Here is a 17,152-nt window from a genome sequence, read left to right as displayed (position 1 = left end):
CCCCGCCCCGCCTGCCTAGAGTTCGCCTGCCTAGAGTTCGGTTCGGGGTAACCCGGAGGAGGAGGCAGCAGAACGTCCTTTGTCTTCTTTGGAACCTCTTATGCAGGGAGGAGTCAGTGAGGATTAGGCTACTTTTCAATTGAAAATAGAACCTCAAAGGAGCGCTTGTCGGCTCAACTGGTTGTCCTCTCCTTCCCTGTTCTTCAACAATTTGTGTAACCTTGCAAAAGGCAAGTTCTCAACGTCCTCAGAGTCCATGTATTTCTGTGGCTGAGGGTCAGGTTTTGATGGCTCCCTAGGGGAAGCCTTCATAAAAATACGTTTACTCACTAAGAGGCTCCCACTTTCACTAATACTTTCCAGCCTGCATCGACTTTAACTAAACTATGGGAAGACAACTGCTGTTAGAAGGAAGTGCCTAAGAGAAATCTAACATTAGAAAGTTCTCCTTCCTGAACCAGAACTGGTTATTTGGGAAGAGGAGAATCCCCCTGGTTGCTAAGAAGACCTCTTGTTTCCCAGACTGTATGAAGGGCCTTGTTCAAGTTTCAATGTGCAAACGTCTTAAATGGACATGAACGGGTCTCCGGGTCTGGTGATTCTGAAAGAACAGAGGCTTTCCCGGTCAACACATACATACCCTGCACTGAAAAGCAGACTCTCACCTGGACCACCGCTTCTCCAGAGCCCTGCGGAAAACCAGGGCAGCAGCAACATCCTGACCTGTGCTTGGGGCCCTGGCCCTGGGCCCTCCCAGCGGCGGTTCTCAGGCCCAGGTCCATTTCTCCCAGCTGCACAGGCCAAGACTCCGCTGGGTCTCTGTGGTAAGCAGGCTGAAATAGAGGTCTCTGCTCGCTCGCAGGGACAAGATACGGACGGAGTCCAGCAGAAGGCTGGAAGGCTAATGGATTTCCCACCGACAGACTCTTTACCTCTGCAGCCTCCCTGTTCCTCGGAGAAGGCTTTGAAATGGAGGATATGACCACAATATTATGTGTTTCCTGTGTGCTTGCGAGGCACAGAACAAATCCTCATAACTCTGTAAAGTGTCACCTCTATTTTACACGGGAAGAAAATGAGGCTTATAACTTTGTTTCTGCCCCCCGTGTTAGTGTGGATCAGGACTCAGCCACAGGTTTCCTGTCCCAGGTCCATCACCACTGGGGAGGGCCTGACCTTCCATCAGTTCAGACACGTCATCCACTCGTTAATATTGAGTACCTGCTGCCTGCCAGGTGCTGTGCCCAACCCAGGAAATTCAAACTTGAGTCCCATACCTTTTAATTTAGACTTCGTTTCCCTGCTTCTCAAATACCCTCGGGGCCAGTTTTTAACATCAGTGATTTTACTACAATAGGACGGTCTTGTAAGACGCCCTCATCAGGAAGTTCCCAGCACTTGAGTGGCCAGTAGTCCTACACCAGTGATGGCGAACCTTTTGAGCTCGGCGTGTCAGCATTTTGAAAAACCCTAACTTAACTCTGGTGCTGTGTCACATATAGAAATTTTTTGATATTTGCAACCATAGTAAAACAAAGATGTATATTTTTGATATTTATTTTATATATTTAAATGCCATTTAACAAAGAAAAATCAACCAAAAAAATGAGTTCGCGTGTCAGAGGTTCGCCATCACTGTCCTACACTGTCCTTAGACACAGGAATCTGGGGCAGTTCAACGTACTGCCCAAGGGCACAGAGTCAGAAGCAAAACCAGGGCTGTGTCCCAGACTTCTTACTTACCTGTTAGACCTTCTTCCCCCTGGGTCCTAAGCCTGACACATTTGATTTCCTAAACTTACGTTTTTACATTATTGTCCTCCCTTAAGATGATGGTTGTTGTTCTTAGATCATTTTTAGACTATTAAATCCTTGAGCACATAAAAAATGATAATCTTAACAATGGTGTTTCTTCTTTTTGTTTACATATACTAGGGTCTGGCCCCAGGGCACAAACAGAGGCCCAAACTAGCTAGCTCTAAGGAGGTAGGGGGAAAGACTCCGTGAACTTCCCTCAGGAAGCAGAGGAAAAAGCGCAGACTCCTTTCCCTGCAGCCTCCTAGCTCAGTGCTGCCTGGAATGCGAGGCTAACAGGAATCAATTACCTCCTGGGAGGAAGATTTCCCCAGCTTCCTGGTTGGCTAGCACCTTATTTTGAGGGCTTCAATCCTGCCTATTGTCTTTGGAAAGATTAAAGGCTGCAGCTCCAGCCAGACAGGAATCAGTTGGGGCACCACCACCCCCGCCGCCCCCAAAACAGTAAAATAAGAACACTGGGCAAAACAAAAATTTATATTTCATAATGTGAAAAATCATGACCAAAATGAATATAGCTTACTATAAGTTATTTGTTAATTAAGGCAGCAGTAATATAAAGGGGGCAGAGATTCTGTAGGCAGTAGAAAGCCACCAGAAAAGGGAAATTAGATGATCCAAAGCAGCTCAGAGGCAGGGTAGAGAATGGATTGGTGGGAGAAGGGAGAGAAACTAGAAGCAGAGACCAATTAAAAGGCCACTCAGTCCAGGTAAGAGATGAGAAAGACTAACCAATGGAAAATGAAATGGCGGGGCATGGGAAAAAGTTAAAAGATATTTCTGGAGACACACTGGCAAGATGTGGTGGCCTGGATGTATGGTGGTGGTAGGAGTGGAAAGAGGAGTAACGTGGGACCAGGGATGACTCTGAAGTTCCCTGCTGCACAACCAGTAAAACCCTTAACTGAGGGAAGGAAGGTAGGAGTAGGAATAGGTTTATGGGAGGAAGAAAATGAATTCAACTTTTGGATATGTTGAGTATCAGAAGTCTATGGCTTTTCAAAGTGGGGATGTTGCTGATAGAAGTGAGGTTCTTGCAGTGTTATGAGGAAACACATTTCCAGGGACCCACAAGAGAGGATGATTTATTCAGGAAGCAAAATTAAAGGAGTTCCCCAATGTCCCATCTCTCCATGGAAAATCAGGACCAAAAGGGAGTCAATGTCCAGAGAGCCTGTGCCATCTCAAAGCTTCGTTCATTCCAGCATCCAGCTAGCTTAGCTTGTGCTCACAGCTGCAATAGGTTGCTGTGCTGTGGTATCCAGGTTCCCACCTGGAGCCTGCAACTGGAGTCTGCCCAGCCAGTGGCCACAGCAGCTGCTAAGGCCACAGGTTACTATGGTGAGAAGGCACTAACGCAGGGCAGGAGGTGAGTGCAGGTCCCTAGCAGGAGAGAGAGAGCTTGGTTCTCCTGGGGCAGGGGTCCTCAAACTTTTTAAACAGGGGGCCAGTTCACTGTCCCTCAGACCGTTGGAGGGCCGGACTATAGTTTAAAAAAAAAAACTATGAACAAATTCCTATGCACACTGCACATATCTTATTTTGAAGTAAAAAAACAAAACGGGAACAAATACAATATTTGTATTTGCATGTGGCCCGCGGGCCGTAGTTTGAGGACCCCTGTCCTGGGGTTTTAACAAGGAGCTTTTTCAAAATAACCGATTAACTTCTTCCCAAGATTTCAAGAGCTTGCATTGGGCTTGCACCCCCTAGCCAAGGATCATTTTCCCAGGTTATACTGACAGGCCTCTATGGCCCAGCACCTCTCCCTGTGCCATTTTGACTTCTACTGTGCATGTCCTTAACTCCTGTCCCTCCCTCCCGCCCCCCCTCGCCCCCAGCAAATCCAGTACTGGAGGGGGAAGGGAGGAGTGTTAATGCCCTTGGAGGGACAATGCTACCATTTCTTGGGGTGTGAAGCTGTAGCTTCCTGGTGATGCAAAGAGGCCTCCGCTTCCCAGCTAAATATGCTCAACCATTTCTGAGTTCCTTGTGCTCTCCTAGCTAGGGATGGTAACAGGTACACAAATAGATAAAGTAAGATCTCTAGAGCGGAGTCTGGCCAAGAGATAGAGACTTGGGAGTCATAAATGTCTGGGTCGGTAGTTCAGACCTTGGGAGTAGATGAAACTGCGTAAGGATAGCACAGAGAACGGGATGAGAAGGCAGCCAAACAAAGCTCCGCATAAAGGCTGCACTAAGGAGTTGCCAAAGTGCTTGAGGAGGAATGAGAGGAAGTGCTTGAGGAAGCCAGTTGTACTAGGAGGGCATGTTCAGTGGTGTCAAATGCAGACAAGTTAGCAAGAGGGTGCAGGGACCAATGGATTAGGCAATAGGAAAGATGCCAGAGTAGTTTCACAGAGCCAGTTTGCTGAGGTTGACAGAGTAAGAGTCAGGCAAAGGGAAGGTCTAGACAAAATGGAGACAAGTCTTTCAAAAAGTTTGCAGTAAAGGAAAGGAGAGAGGACCAAATGAAAAATGTCTTGTAGTTCATTTGCTTTTTGTTGGTTTTAAATGGGGACCACATGAGAATATATGTACATAGCGGGAAACTAGGGGAGAAGAAAAATATATAGCAAAGAAAAATAGGATAGCTGATGGAAGTTAGTCTCAGAAGAGTTGGGAAGCAACGTCATCAAAACTACAGGAGAGTTAGAACTGGAGATGAGTAAGGACTTTTGTTCCTCTAAGACAGGAAGGGAGAACGCAGATACAAAGCGTAGCTCCAGAAACTTTTGGAAGTTGTAGTCAAAAAGATTGTACTGCCTTAAGTTTGTGCTGCAGACTCTACAGAAGACAACTCCCAAACTCAGCCAGTTGGCAAAGTTCACATAGATGCTTCAAGAAATTCATGCATGTATATTGGTCATTTGCTTATGTAAAAATCTAAACAAAAAATGAGTTTTTCATTCCATTCCTATTTGGAGCATTTATTTACATTAAATTTTATGTGCATGTTCCTAGAAGCTTGATCTTTTTCTTCTTCATTTGTTAGGTGACAATAGGCTCTCACTTACTGATGTCAATCTCTAGTATTAAATTAGGGGTGTGGTGGGGTGCTGATAAGGGTATCTAGGGAAAATCAGGCTCATCAGAGTAATTCATTAAAAACTATAATCACAATTTTTATTATATCAACTCACTGCAAAATCATCACCATACTATTTACCATGGAACATAAAATAATGATAGTTAATTAAAAGTGGTTAAAAGTCACCTGGACTAACATTTGAAAATTAGTTGCATAGCAAACTTTGAATTTAATTTGAGTTCAAAGTATTAGGACATTGTGTCATTAATTTTTCAAACTTTTTCCTACTGAGGATAAAATATTCAGATATTTTCTATTTTTCCTAATTCAGTGTGAGAATACTGCAAATGTGTTAAAATTTTCTAACTAATTAATAGACTGCTTCCTTGAACCTGAACTTAATTTGTATGCTTATGTATAAAAATTGTTTAGAATAGGTAATATGATTTTTTAAAACATTTAAAAGGAGAGAAAGATGCTCTTCAAACACATAAGATTATCCCAGCTTGGCATTGGGGATCAGAGATAATCTAAAAGTGAATATATCATTAAATCACAATTTACCAAGTTTTTAAAGTAGATGCTTGACAGAAAAAAGAACATCATCAAATGCCTAAAGGATATATCTGTTCTATATTTTTAAAAAATCACCTATTCTCTTCTTCCCTGTAGTCACCACATTTTTAATGCTGGCATTCAATTTACCTAGCTGGTGTGTGCTTCAATGCATATTTTCTATATTCTTTTATCTCCTATTCAATTTTGCATTTGTACTAAGAATAGGTTTCCCAAAGCAGACACTCTTTCAGCCACCTACTAATGACTTTAAATCAGGAACATCTTTTATCTGGATGTCCAGTACCATCTGTCCAAGTGCTTTGCCCTGTTGAACAAATCAAACAGAAAAGTACTGAGCGTGAAAAGAATTCTATTATTATTATTAATGTTAATATCACACATTTTAAAAAGTGATTTCTATATAAATAATTTGGGTAAATAAGATTTTATTTAAAACTAGTGGCCTGGTGCACAAATTCATGCACATTGAAAGGAAATTAGAAGAAATATTTTAATATCGCTATTCGCCCTTTATAATAGAAGTGTCAGAGATGAAAGAAAACTAGTGAAATGTATATGAAAATAATATATAAATTGATTAATAAACAATAACAACAAAGACATGATATAAAAACAACACTGATAAAAACAATGACTGCTACATTGATTAAACTTATTCTAACACTGAGGCCAGTGTCAGACAGGGACAAATCAATTCTTGGAATCAGAACAACCTCTCCTCTGCAGATCCTGTTAATACTTCAGCTTCGATTATGTTAGGTCACAATTTTTTGATAATAAATCTAATACTATTATAAAGACTTCATTTACTATTAAGATTTCTGGGTAGCATAATGATTGCATCTACTTTCAATTCTAATTTATGACATGGCATTCCTGAAGGAGTAGTACTTTTAAGAAATTCAATGGGAAAATTTTCCTTTTTGGAATCATCCATTCAATCTAGCATTATTGTCGATTACACTGTCATCTTTGAGTCTTAATGCAATATCCGTTCCCCAGCCTTTTTCACCATGTGGGAAAATAATAGAAAACATCATTGCATCTAATGTAGGAAACAGCATACTGATTTGTTTCATTTTAGTGGCATTCGGATTATTGGGATCTGGTTTACAATGAATGAGCAAGTCCCTTTCAAAAGGAGGTCCCCCATCTTCACTTCTGAATATGACGGCAACTTTGGTTACATGGGGATAATTATATCTACCCAGATCACTATTACGATCATATTTAATCGCCACTGTTACTTCTGTGCAATGCCGCCACTTTCTTTCAGCTTCAGAATGTCAACAAAAATAACCAAATTCATGATGGACAATGACAGATCGAAAAACATGCATGCAATTGGCGCCAGCGAGAGCTTTATATGTATCGTGCATGCGTGAGTCAACTTAGCCTTTTATAGATATAGAACAAACTTGCTTAATTAGACCTGTTTTCTGATGTAGCTAAACTTTTTCCAGCCCAGTGAAGCACCCCAACTTCTCTTTCAGATAATTGTCAGCAACACAGCAGTAAATAACAACACGAAGCACATTATTATTATAACTGTATTATTATGCAGGGAGAATAAAGGGTAAAATATAGCAGTGTTTGACTATATTCTCTGCAGTGAGAAAACCTGAAGTCATTCTCAAGGTCCACCATTTCTTACTTCTTTTCAGTCGGGTCAAGTTTCTAAGCTTTCTAAATCTCTGTTTTCTGGCTAATGAAAAGAAAATAGATTCCTCCGAGTCTCCTATCTACCTACTCCAGGACTTCTGTGAGGATCAAATGAGATGAGGCATGGGAAAATGCTTCACAGACATTTGATTACAGTGTAAAGTGTTTCCACCTGAAGCTAGTTGTCTCTAGGGAGAGGAAGCCAGGTGTTGCTACTTGACGTCATTACCTGGACGGTTGAACACTTAGCATATTAGCCTTTTATATAGATAGATAATGACAATAAATTTTAAAAACACATACTGAAGGAACACAGTTACTTGTATAACAAGTAAAGTGTATAACTAGCTAATGAATTCTATGTGAAGAACAAAATGAAAAAAGGTTAATGTGTACAAAGGATATACAGTTCCCGAATCAGAAACCCTCAATGTTTATATAGGAATGTAGTAGTTATAAGAATATGATAGAGAGAAAAAATTTAAGGTGATAATAAGAATCACAGAGCAAAATAAACAGAAAAACATCACAGTAAATTGAACATATAAAGGAACTGAAGTATCTCTTTCCTGCTAGTGATTTCATTTAATCAATGATGCCTACAGGCTATTGGCTTAGATAAGACACATAGCTGAAGATGTGAGATATTTTTATTAACTTTACAATTCTCCCCTTATCCAATGGCTACTGTATAGCTTAGGATGACTTCATGAGTTTCAGATGATTCAAAGGATGGATTAAATAACAGGCAATATAGAAGGCTAAGGGATACGGTGGACTGAGTTAAGTTACTAATTTGAGTTCCTTCCTAAGATGACTCAGATAAATTTCAACCCAATTCCATAGTAGTACTTGGCTTCAGCTGTTTCTGGACCATGATAGAAAGATAACTTTCTTTACTTCAAGTAATGGCTCTCCTTAAACTATAGAATGCCAAATAATCTTTAGCTTCGAAATCAGGTCATAAACTATTTTCTTAAATGTCGAGATACTAAGTGTTCTCTCTGCTATATGATCTTCAGATCCTCTAAAGTCATACTCATTAAAATGAAGATAATGATGTTTTACTAAGAAGTTATCTGAAAAGATTTTACAATTCTTTTCTTCCCCCTTCTGAACTGAGAGCTCGGTAGTATTAGTGTATGTGTTATGGTTCATAGGATGCTGTTGATACAGGCTATGTCAACGCAACACAGGAAACAGACACAAAGAAAATGTTCAATGTTTAGATGCTTACCTGTGGGTCACTTCTCAGGGAGGCAGTGCCTCCACCACCGAGGGAATTTTTTAAAACGAAGTTTAACGCATATATTCCTGGCAAATCATATCTATGGAATTAAGAAAAGAAAGATGAATTCTAACAGTAGATTTAGTCATAGTTTCTTCCAGCCACCATCCTTACAGTTACTGGCTAGTCCTCCCATGTTTCGGCAATGGCACTGATACCTTTCACATGAGTAATGGGCTTCCACCAAACCTAAACTGACTTTTTCCCACTGTCACTGACAATTAGTGTGAAAATGCCTTATGCCATAGTACAACTTGCATTTTAACCCACAGAAACATCCTTCCAGTTTCCTTGCTTCAGGTTCAGCACTAGCGCTAGCACACTGCTACCAGCCTTAGAATTCAAAACTGTTTGCCAGGACACAAAACTGGTGGTGGAAAGGAAGAAGTCCACACATAGCATGTATTGTGTTAATCATGAGGCTGGTATTAGGAAGTATGTTTTTTAGGGTTTTTGGGGTTTTTTTTTTTTGCCTTCAAGCAGTATTAGTCTTTGATCATGGACTTAGCCATATACCACAAAGTATATGCTGATGTCAGAATATCTCAATAGACAGTTCATAAGAGTGTTCACGGGGAAGATTTACTAATGATCACAAGACAAACTTATATTGTAACTTCTATCTGGTGCTCAATGTGCTTAGAGCATGGGAAAATATGCATACAAACACACACACACACATATATACTGAGTGGCCAGGTTATTATGACCACCCCATCAGTGCTTCATTGACACTTCCAAAAATATTGAATATTGAAAACTTCCTAAGCAAATACTCTCAAGGTTTTATTATTATTATTATTATTATTATTATTATTTACATAACTAATTCACTTCATTGTACTGATGGGATGGTCATAATAATCTGGCCACTCAGTGTATATTAACTGTATGTGCTAATGGAATTGATATATACACACACTTATGCTGATGTGCACATGCATGGAAATACTTCAGAGAAGATCAACACTGTCCAGGGCAGTGTGAAACTGGGTATTTGGACCAAGATATGTATCTGTGAAGGGAGTAGAGGCAGAAATGGGGAAATTAAATGAAAAGGAAAAGTTAGCTGAATTGCTTGGATGTAGGGTAGATGTATTGTCGTCTAATAACTATTTTTCTTCTGTTATGTTATTTTAAAACGTTTTTGTTAATTTCTTGAATTATAACATGGAAACAAATGAATGTAATTGAAATTGTGCAAGGATGTATAAAAACAATAAAATACATATGGAAATAGACTAAATATCCTGATTGGTTGTACAGGCACAAATATGAGTTTATACATCCAACATTTGTTCTAGAATAAGGACTGACAGGAGACATTTTTTCATTTTGTTTTGACATCTTCATGCAGCATATATTGTGTCAATTGTAGGACTAGTATCAGGAAAGATTATTTTTTCCTCTTAAACATTTTACCTTCAAGGAACTGAAACAACTAGCCTTTGTTTTTTTTCCCCACTGTACAATTTCAGCGACCAATTTTACATACTATTAAGTACATTCATTATTACTCAAATTAAAGCCATGTTTAAGAGCAATTTCTACATGTGTTATTTCAAGCAAAGATTAATTTTAAATAAGAAAACCTGCCCTAGGTTACTATTTCCTTTGTAAGTTGATGACTGTTAATAATATAAATTTGACCCATTTTTTTTCTTTGTACATATAACCAAGTGTAATGTGGGCTTAATGAGGAAATAGAAAATTATATGAGAACTGTTGTTAATCATACTTTTATAATTACTGCAACTATATTCAAAACAGAAAAGTCTGCTCATAAATTTAAAGTGAGAACAGTATTCTCCCCAGACTTTTGCATTCATTGCTTGAGTTACTGGTCAAGTATTTCTGCCCTGCTGTGCAGCACATATACCATCTTCCATGAAAATCTAGGGCAGTGGGTGACAAGAGAATATTATAAGGTCCTCCAGGAGCTCAAAGAAAAAGGAAATGTTGGCCAAGATTGATTCATATTATTTAAAGTTGAATCCCTTTAAGCATATCAGTGCTAGATCAGGGTAAAGCCCCAAACCACATGCCCCATACATCCCATTACACCTTGGAACTGTCTTTGTCCAACTCTGCAAGAAATAATGCAAGGGAGAGTCCCCTGACTGCAGAGAGGGAGGCTGCTGGGCATTCCCTTGTTGAGGTCAGGTGATGGAGTAGTCAAGAGCACAGACTTGGAGGCAGACTGCCTGGGTTTGAATCCTGGTTCAGCTACTGTGACTTTAGGTAAATTATCTCATTACTGTGCGCTGTACTTCCCTTCCAGGATCATAGTTGTGAGAAAATATAAGTGAAAAATTAAGTGCTGAAAAACCCTGAGTGGGTTAGATAGACTTTCAATAAATAATACCTATTGAATGAATTGATAAAGCTCAATATGTGCTAACGAGGTCCTTCTACTTGCAGGCCACTGTGCTTGGGCTTAGATGCTACTTCCTACATGGATCTTTAATATTGTTGATGGGAAATTACCTGATAAGCTCTTGCCAAGCAGATTATGTCCTGTGTGCTCACTTTTACGAATCAATAGTAAATTGGGAACACATGTTCTATTAAGTGCTGGTAATATAAAGAGGTTTGGGACATCATCTCTACCTGGAGGGCCCTAAGTGGTACTACAGGAGAGAGGACATACATAACAAAGGATTGAAGAAGGTGGCATGCACTAAGTGGTAGCTATGTGGCATAGACAGAAAACGTATTTGTGTGGGTACTGGCTTATTGACCCAACAATTTTCCATTGAATTGCTGTTTCAGTTCTGTATTGCTACTCAAGGCTTGATGTTTAATTGGTCTACTCCAGTTCGAAATGTTATATTTTTCTGGTTGTTGTTTTATTGTCATATTACTGTTTTGTTTTATATTCCTAAAGAGTTTCAAAGCAACTTGAGTACTGGGTCCGTATGTTAAATTTTTACTGTATTCCTAGTTCACTTCGCACAGGACATTACATGTTGGTGCTAAATATGTCTCTATCTCTGTATCTAAATCTGTATCTGTGGTAGGCAGTTAGGCATACAAGATTAGAGTAAGGACCTTCGGCCAGGTATAGAAGGTCACCAGGTTGGAAAGTCCCTGGTGCCTAGTAACAGGCAAAACTTTGAAAACAAGGACCTCACCCCCTGGGTAACCTTTCCTCCCCTAGCATATCGCTGGTGACTCAATTTAGATCCCCTGACTTTTCATATTGCTGGTCATGAGGTTTGGATCTTTCTTTTCTCCCCGGGCATGTTGCTAGTCATGTGTGTGTGTGTGGGGGGGGGAGGGGGGGAGAGGGGGGAAGGCTGGAGAACAGCTCTTAAGTATTAAGCCCCCAGGACAATGAAGTTCTGATCTGACTTAGGTCTCAGTTTTCACCTAGAGGCCTCAGTTGTGTTTCATTCAGCTATAGGCTCAGAAAAGCAGCAAAACCAGACAAGCAAAGGCTGATACCAGGACCAGCTCATTGACTAATGATCCCCTGTCCTAGCGCTGACCAATCAGTGGAGACCATGATCCTGAAAGGATACACCAAGAAAGCTTCTGAATATTCTATTGAGATCCTCCCCTAGGACCTTCCCTAAAATCTCCACCCTTAAAAACCCTTAGGAAGGTGGACCCTAGAGCGTTCACGTGTGGCTTTCCCCTCCCCCTCACCTTTCCCCCAGGGTGTTACCATTACCTTCCTCTCTCCTAAGCTCCAAGAGCCCCTCTTTTGCCTCGGTAACTTGTTTCCTGAGTCCATTGCTTCTACTGCTCACTTTTTCTACCTCTGTGATTTTCTAAATAAGCTTTCTCTTATAGTTTGGGTCTTGGCTCTGATTCTTTCCCAGGCAGAACTCAAGCACCGAGGTGGCTGCACCAAGGTCCAGTCTGACTGCACCAGTCTGACACCTGGTGTTGTTCTCATTGCCAACACATCCACAGCTAATACAGGAGCCAAAAGTTAATCCGCACACCAAGCTTTAACTTAGACAAGTCTCTTTTCAATTTAAACACTACACAGATTAAGTTCATTTTGCATTTCTACAACTGGAAGATGATGTCGACAACTGGTAGAAGAAATGGAACAGAGCAATAGAAGTGATGAAAGAATTACAAAATAGATTTTATAAAAAGCTAAAGAAATTTGTGTTATTTAACCACAAGAAAATAATCTAATGAGTAAACATCACTCTACAGGGATTGCTGGCAGATCATTTCTACAGAAAGGATACAGGTGATTGGCCTTGAAGTGCATCTAATATAGGAGAGGGGCATGAGAGCTACATGAGACAATACAAGAAGAGAGATCATATCTAAAGTCAGTAGAGTTCAATGAATGAAAAGGGGGAAATGCAAGGATATTGCTATAAGGGTGCCATGAGTCAGTATGTGAAAAGTGGACCAGCGCTTGGTAAATGGTGAACACCATGCAAGGGCTAGGTATGACCATGACTGCAATTGTTACCACTGTAATTAGCTAGTTATTAATAATAGGAAGAGCCCTGGCCGGTTTGGCTCAGTGGATAGAGCGTCGGCCTGCGGACTCAAGGGTCCCAGGTTCGATTCCGATCAAGGGCATGTACCTTGGTTGCGGGCACATCCCCAGTGGGGAATGTGCAGGAGGCGGCTGATCGATGTTTCTCTCTCATCGATGTTTCTAACTCTCTATCCCTCTCCCTTCCTCTCTGTAAAAAAATCAATAAAATATATTAAAAAAAATAATAGGAAGAAAGTAAAGGCCAGACATTATAAGCATGGTCATCTGGGCAGCTTCACCAGGAAGCTGCAACTTTATATTCCGCAGGGAATAACTGGTCTATTCCCTTGCAAATCTATGGGGAAAGGGGTCCAACAAAGGGGGAGATGGGCATATGCACAGTGAAGTTGGGGTGATGTAAGGAAGGTACTTGCCTGTCAGTCTAACAGGCAACAAATTTCATTGGCAAGGAGGATGGACCTCAGTGCAAGCCTGTGAAAACTTGGGAATATATAATCCCCAGCAGAATTCTCTCTCATCCTCGGGCTTTGTTTCTGCTTCCTTGCTCTGACCCCTGTTCCTCCATAGCCATGTGGCCCTAGAAGCTGCATGGCCCACAGCTATGTGGACCCCACACACAATGGACTGCAGCTGGGAACACAGGCTAAGCTAGCCTGATGCTGGACTTTTTTCTTGGCAGGATGGAGGGAAATTGAACTTTGGAAACTCAGGCATTTAATTCCACGCAAATGAAAATCATTCATTATCTTGTGTGAATCTCAGAAAATTCTTTTCTCGTAACATCTCAAGAAGCCCATTTCCACCAGCAACAGGTGGGGATACGGAATACCCGACCAATACCTTAATGAAGAAAAGCAAAGTGAAAGAGCAAGAGGTAAGAGACTGTATTAGCTAACCATGTTCCAAGGGTAATGCAGGAGCAATCCTTTCTAAAGTAAGGCAATTAACAAGGTGACTTCTATAATCTTTCACAATTCATGGTTATAACATGACTGGTATGTTATATGGAATGTACACACAAACACACAATATATATGTATATGTATATATATATATTTAACTAGAAAATATCTATGGTATTTATTCCTTTTTTATTTTTCAAATTGAATAGGTACTTTTATTGGCATATCTAGGCCATTTATTTAAAAAAAGTCATCTTTAAGTTACATTAAGAATAATTTTTAAAGTATTTGTAGAATAGCATTGATACTAACAAATTCTTGTCTTAAAATGTAATATACTTTAAATTTGACAAAAGCTCAAAAAATAGAAAAATCCTCTGTTTTGGCTGACTTAGCATACCTAAACAAATGGGGTGCCTTTTTAATTGCTTCCTTTAATGTGCTGAGCTTGGTTTCAGTATTCATTAGAGATCAGACTTCCAGCAGAATTTCCTGTTAGTTTTGGCTAAATTATTATTGGTGAATTATATAGAAAAAAATAGAACAAATCAATTGATTATATTCTGGAAAGTATTAAATGAAAACACAAGAAAGAAAATGTATCTGCATAGAATCCACCAATAGAGACAGCAGATGATCAGACTAAATCTCAGAATACATTAGTGAAATTCAACTGTCTCATTGGCCAGTGCTGGTAATGATTGGCACCACGTGGGTATGTTCAAAGAAACCAGAAACATATTTACACCTTTTTTCTTAGTGAAGTTACCAGATGGCCCCAAGGAAAGAATAGCATTTTTTTTTTTTACAATTTTACTTATCCAGAAAATAAAAATCTTAAATGTAAATGTATTATAGTTTTCATAATTTAACTTGTTTGAGCACACCTAGAAATGATGCTATACAAAGAAAATTCCAGTCCTTTAGGTATCAATCTAAGCATTAAGTATTCAAAGATACTCAAAGAGATGCTTTGTGGGGTATTCCTTAGTACTGGTAAGAAAGATTAAGGCCCAATTACTCTACTATGGTGAATTTATTAGAAAGAATGCCAAACCATGTTCTCTGTTTTCAAGAAAATGTCAGCTGTGTGTGTGTGTGTGTGTGTGTGTGTGTGTGTGTGGTGAGGGAGGGGAATGGGAATGGGAAGTGGGATTGCTGATCCGAAGGTAAGCCACGTGTGGTAGCCACATGCTTCTCTGGTTAACAAAATAAAAAACTGCACTTCTAGGTCTACAGGTTTCCTAAGGTTTGATTCTCAAGTATGGATTTCAAGATTATCCAAGAAATGACAATGGCCCTACTATTTTGAAATTATTCTGAAGTAATGTTTAAATTCAACACCCCATGCTGTTGATGCTAGTTAGTCTGAATGATTAGGGCAATTTGTTAATAACTACAAAGTTGGATGACACATAGTAATTAGTTTTTCAGTCCCTAGTGCAAATGGACTCTAATTCCAGGACATCCTACAAATAACAGAGGCGGCAGAATGAGAAGGTGAGGGTGAACTGGTAGGATTCTATCAACATCCTTAGAGATCAATAAATATACCACATCTGCTTCAATATTTAAAGAGTGGATGGGTTTAGGTGACCCAGGCTTTAGGACACTATGTGTTTTAGTAGAACGTACAACCATCTCCTGGGGACACCAAATGTGGCATAAATCTATAACTGGGCCCTACATAAACTCAAGGTTAAACTTCATGTAATGCTGAATATGTATGGAACTATTACATTTGTAGAGAATGTACTTTATTCAAATACTGAATGTTCCCTGAAACAAACTGAAGAGTGATAGCATACAACGTGGGGCTGAAGAGGTTTACAGTTATGAGTATGGGAAACACAGAGCTTATTTTTTTATTATTACTTATCAATTATTGCATTATTTTCTACACAAACACCTGTAAACCTACTTTTGCCCCACCTTGTATTATCAGCCCTGTGAGTTGGGTAGTAGAAGTAAAAGAATGAGAAGAGGGTTTTAAAGTCAAAATTGTGGACATGTAAAAATATTTCTGAATAACAATGAGAGCATGTTGTGTCCTGTGTGTGAGTAGCAGAAGTAAAGTTATGAGGATTGTTAGAAGTGAAGGAAAGAAATTCTAAGTTCAGCATATTTGATAGGTCATTAGCATAATGAATCATCTCACCACAGTGGCAGGTAAAGTAGTGGAAAGGGAACCTATGAATCAAATGTGGAAACTATCAAGGAGTGTGAGAGTATCTGGGAGGCTAGCAGTGAGAATGGGAGGAGGATGGTCAAAAGTATTGATTCAAACATCAGAAGAGAAAAGATACTGAAGATATTGGAACCTCTGTGAAATCTTTGAAAACCATGTCTTACTAAAATTTAGATTCTTAAGGATCACCCAAGACTTATTTAACCTGAATCTCTAAAAATTGGGCCCTTGAAACTACTTTTATCAGACTCCTCTGGTATTTGTTAAACTAGTTTTGGGAAGCTACTGGGCCACAAAATCTAGTGTTGAGAAAGGACTATATAAGCCCACTTATCATTCAGTATTAAGTTGTAAGTAATAGAAACCTACTGATTTTAAGCAGAAAGCTCTATAGTTGAGAGAATTAGGTGTAATATAAAAAATGTAAGAACCAAAAGGGTGGGAATCTAGATGAGCCTTCTAGAATGACTTCCAGAACAGACCATACTAGCAAATTTCAACCAGCGTGCCACAGGAATTTAAAACATGCAATACCTGACTATTTTGTCAGGGGCACTGACCTCTACTCCCTTAGATTGTCAAATGCCACAGAATTTTAGTAATTAGTTTATGTGTGCCATGAGATGAAAAAGGTTGAAAATCGCTGCAATTGACCTACCAGTAGGTGGCACTGATACTACTACTACTAGTATAGTCAAGAAGGTGAGGATTTCAGGGGCTCCCACCAGAATAGGTGGTTACAGGATCTTAACTCCTTTAGCTGTAATTCAAAGATTAACAACTACCACCTGGGCTGTTGGCTCTAAGAATACATCACTTTAGTTAAAATTCAGCAACCAAGAAACTAACACTGTATCTGTTAGCTCTAGAGCCCCAATGCACCTGCTCAATCTTTAATGAAAAAGCAGATGCCCTGTTCCTTGTTTCTCACACCTACATAGCTGCTGAATATTGAGATCTCTTCTATGACTGATGAAACACACACCCCCGCCACAACTCCAGAGCCTCAACTAGCATGCACACTTTACCACACGTCTACCTTCCAAACCTCGTTGGAGGCATCTGACTGACAAAATCTTAGTCATATCTAGAAACCTAGATGCAGGAAAGCCCGAGTTTAATTTTTTTGGCTTTCAAACCTCCCCAGTATGAGAAGACAAACTAGGAATGGAATGGATACTAGGGATCCATGCACCATCACCACCACAAT

At 39.7% G+C, this 17,152-nt stretch overlaps 1 protein-coding gene across 1 annotated transcript in view; it reads right to left on the bottom strand.

The window, feature by feature from the left end:
• Positions 1-4,915: 4,915 nt before the first annotated feature.
• LOC102261243 overlaps positions 4,916-17,152 on the bottom strand; it is an 85,965-nt gene continuing 73,728 nt past the window's right edge. Inside the window, exons 19-20 of the mRNA XM_005860497.2 lie at positions 8,325-8,415; positions 4,916-5,729 (exon numbers count right to left, since the gene is read on the bottom strand). Coding sequence (XP_005860559.1) covers positions 5,652-5,729; positions 8,325-8,415 — 169 coding nt within the window. The 3' untranslated portion in view covers positions 4,916-5,651. The remainder of the gene's footprint in view (positions 5,730-8,324; positions 8,416-17,152) is intronic.

The sequence above is a fragment of the Myotis brandtii genome, unplaced genomic scaffold, assembly GCF_000412655.1.
Source record: "Myotis brandtii unplaced genomic scaffold, ASM41265v1 scaffold136, whole genome shotgun sequence".
Taxonomy (NCBI): domain Eukaryota; kingdom Metazoa; phylum Chordata; class Mammalia; order Chiroptera; family Vespertilionidae; genus Myotis; species Myotis brandtii.
Note: the sequence above shows the minus strand (reverse complement) of the source record. Positions and strands in the feature narration are given on the sequence as shown.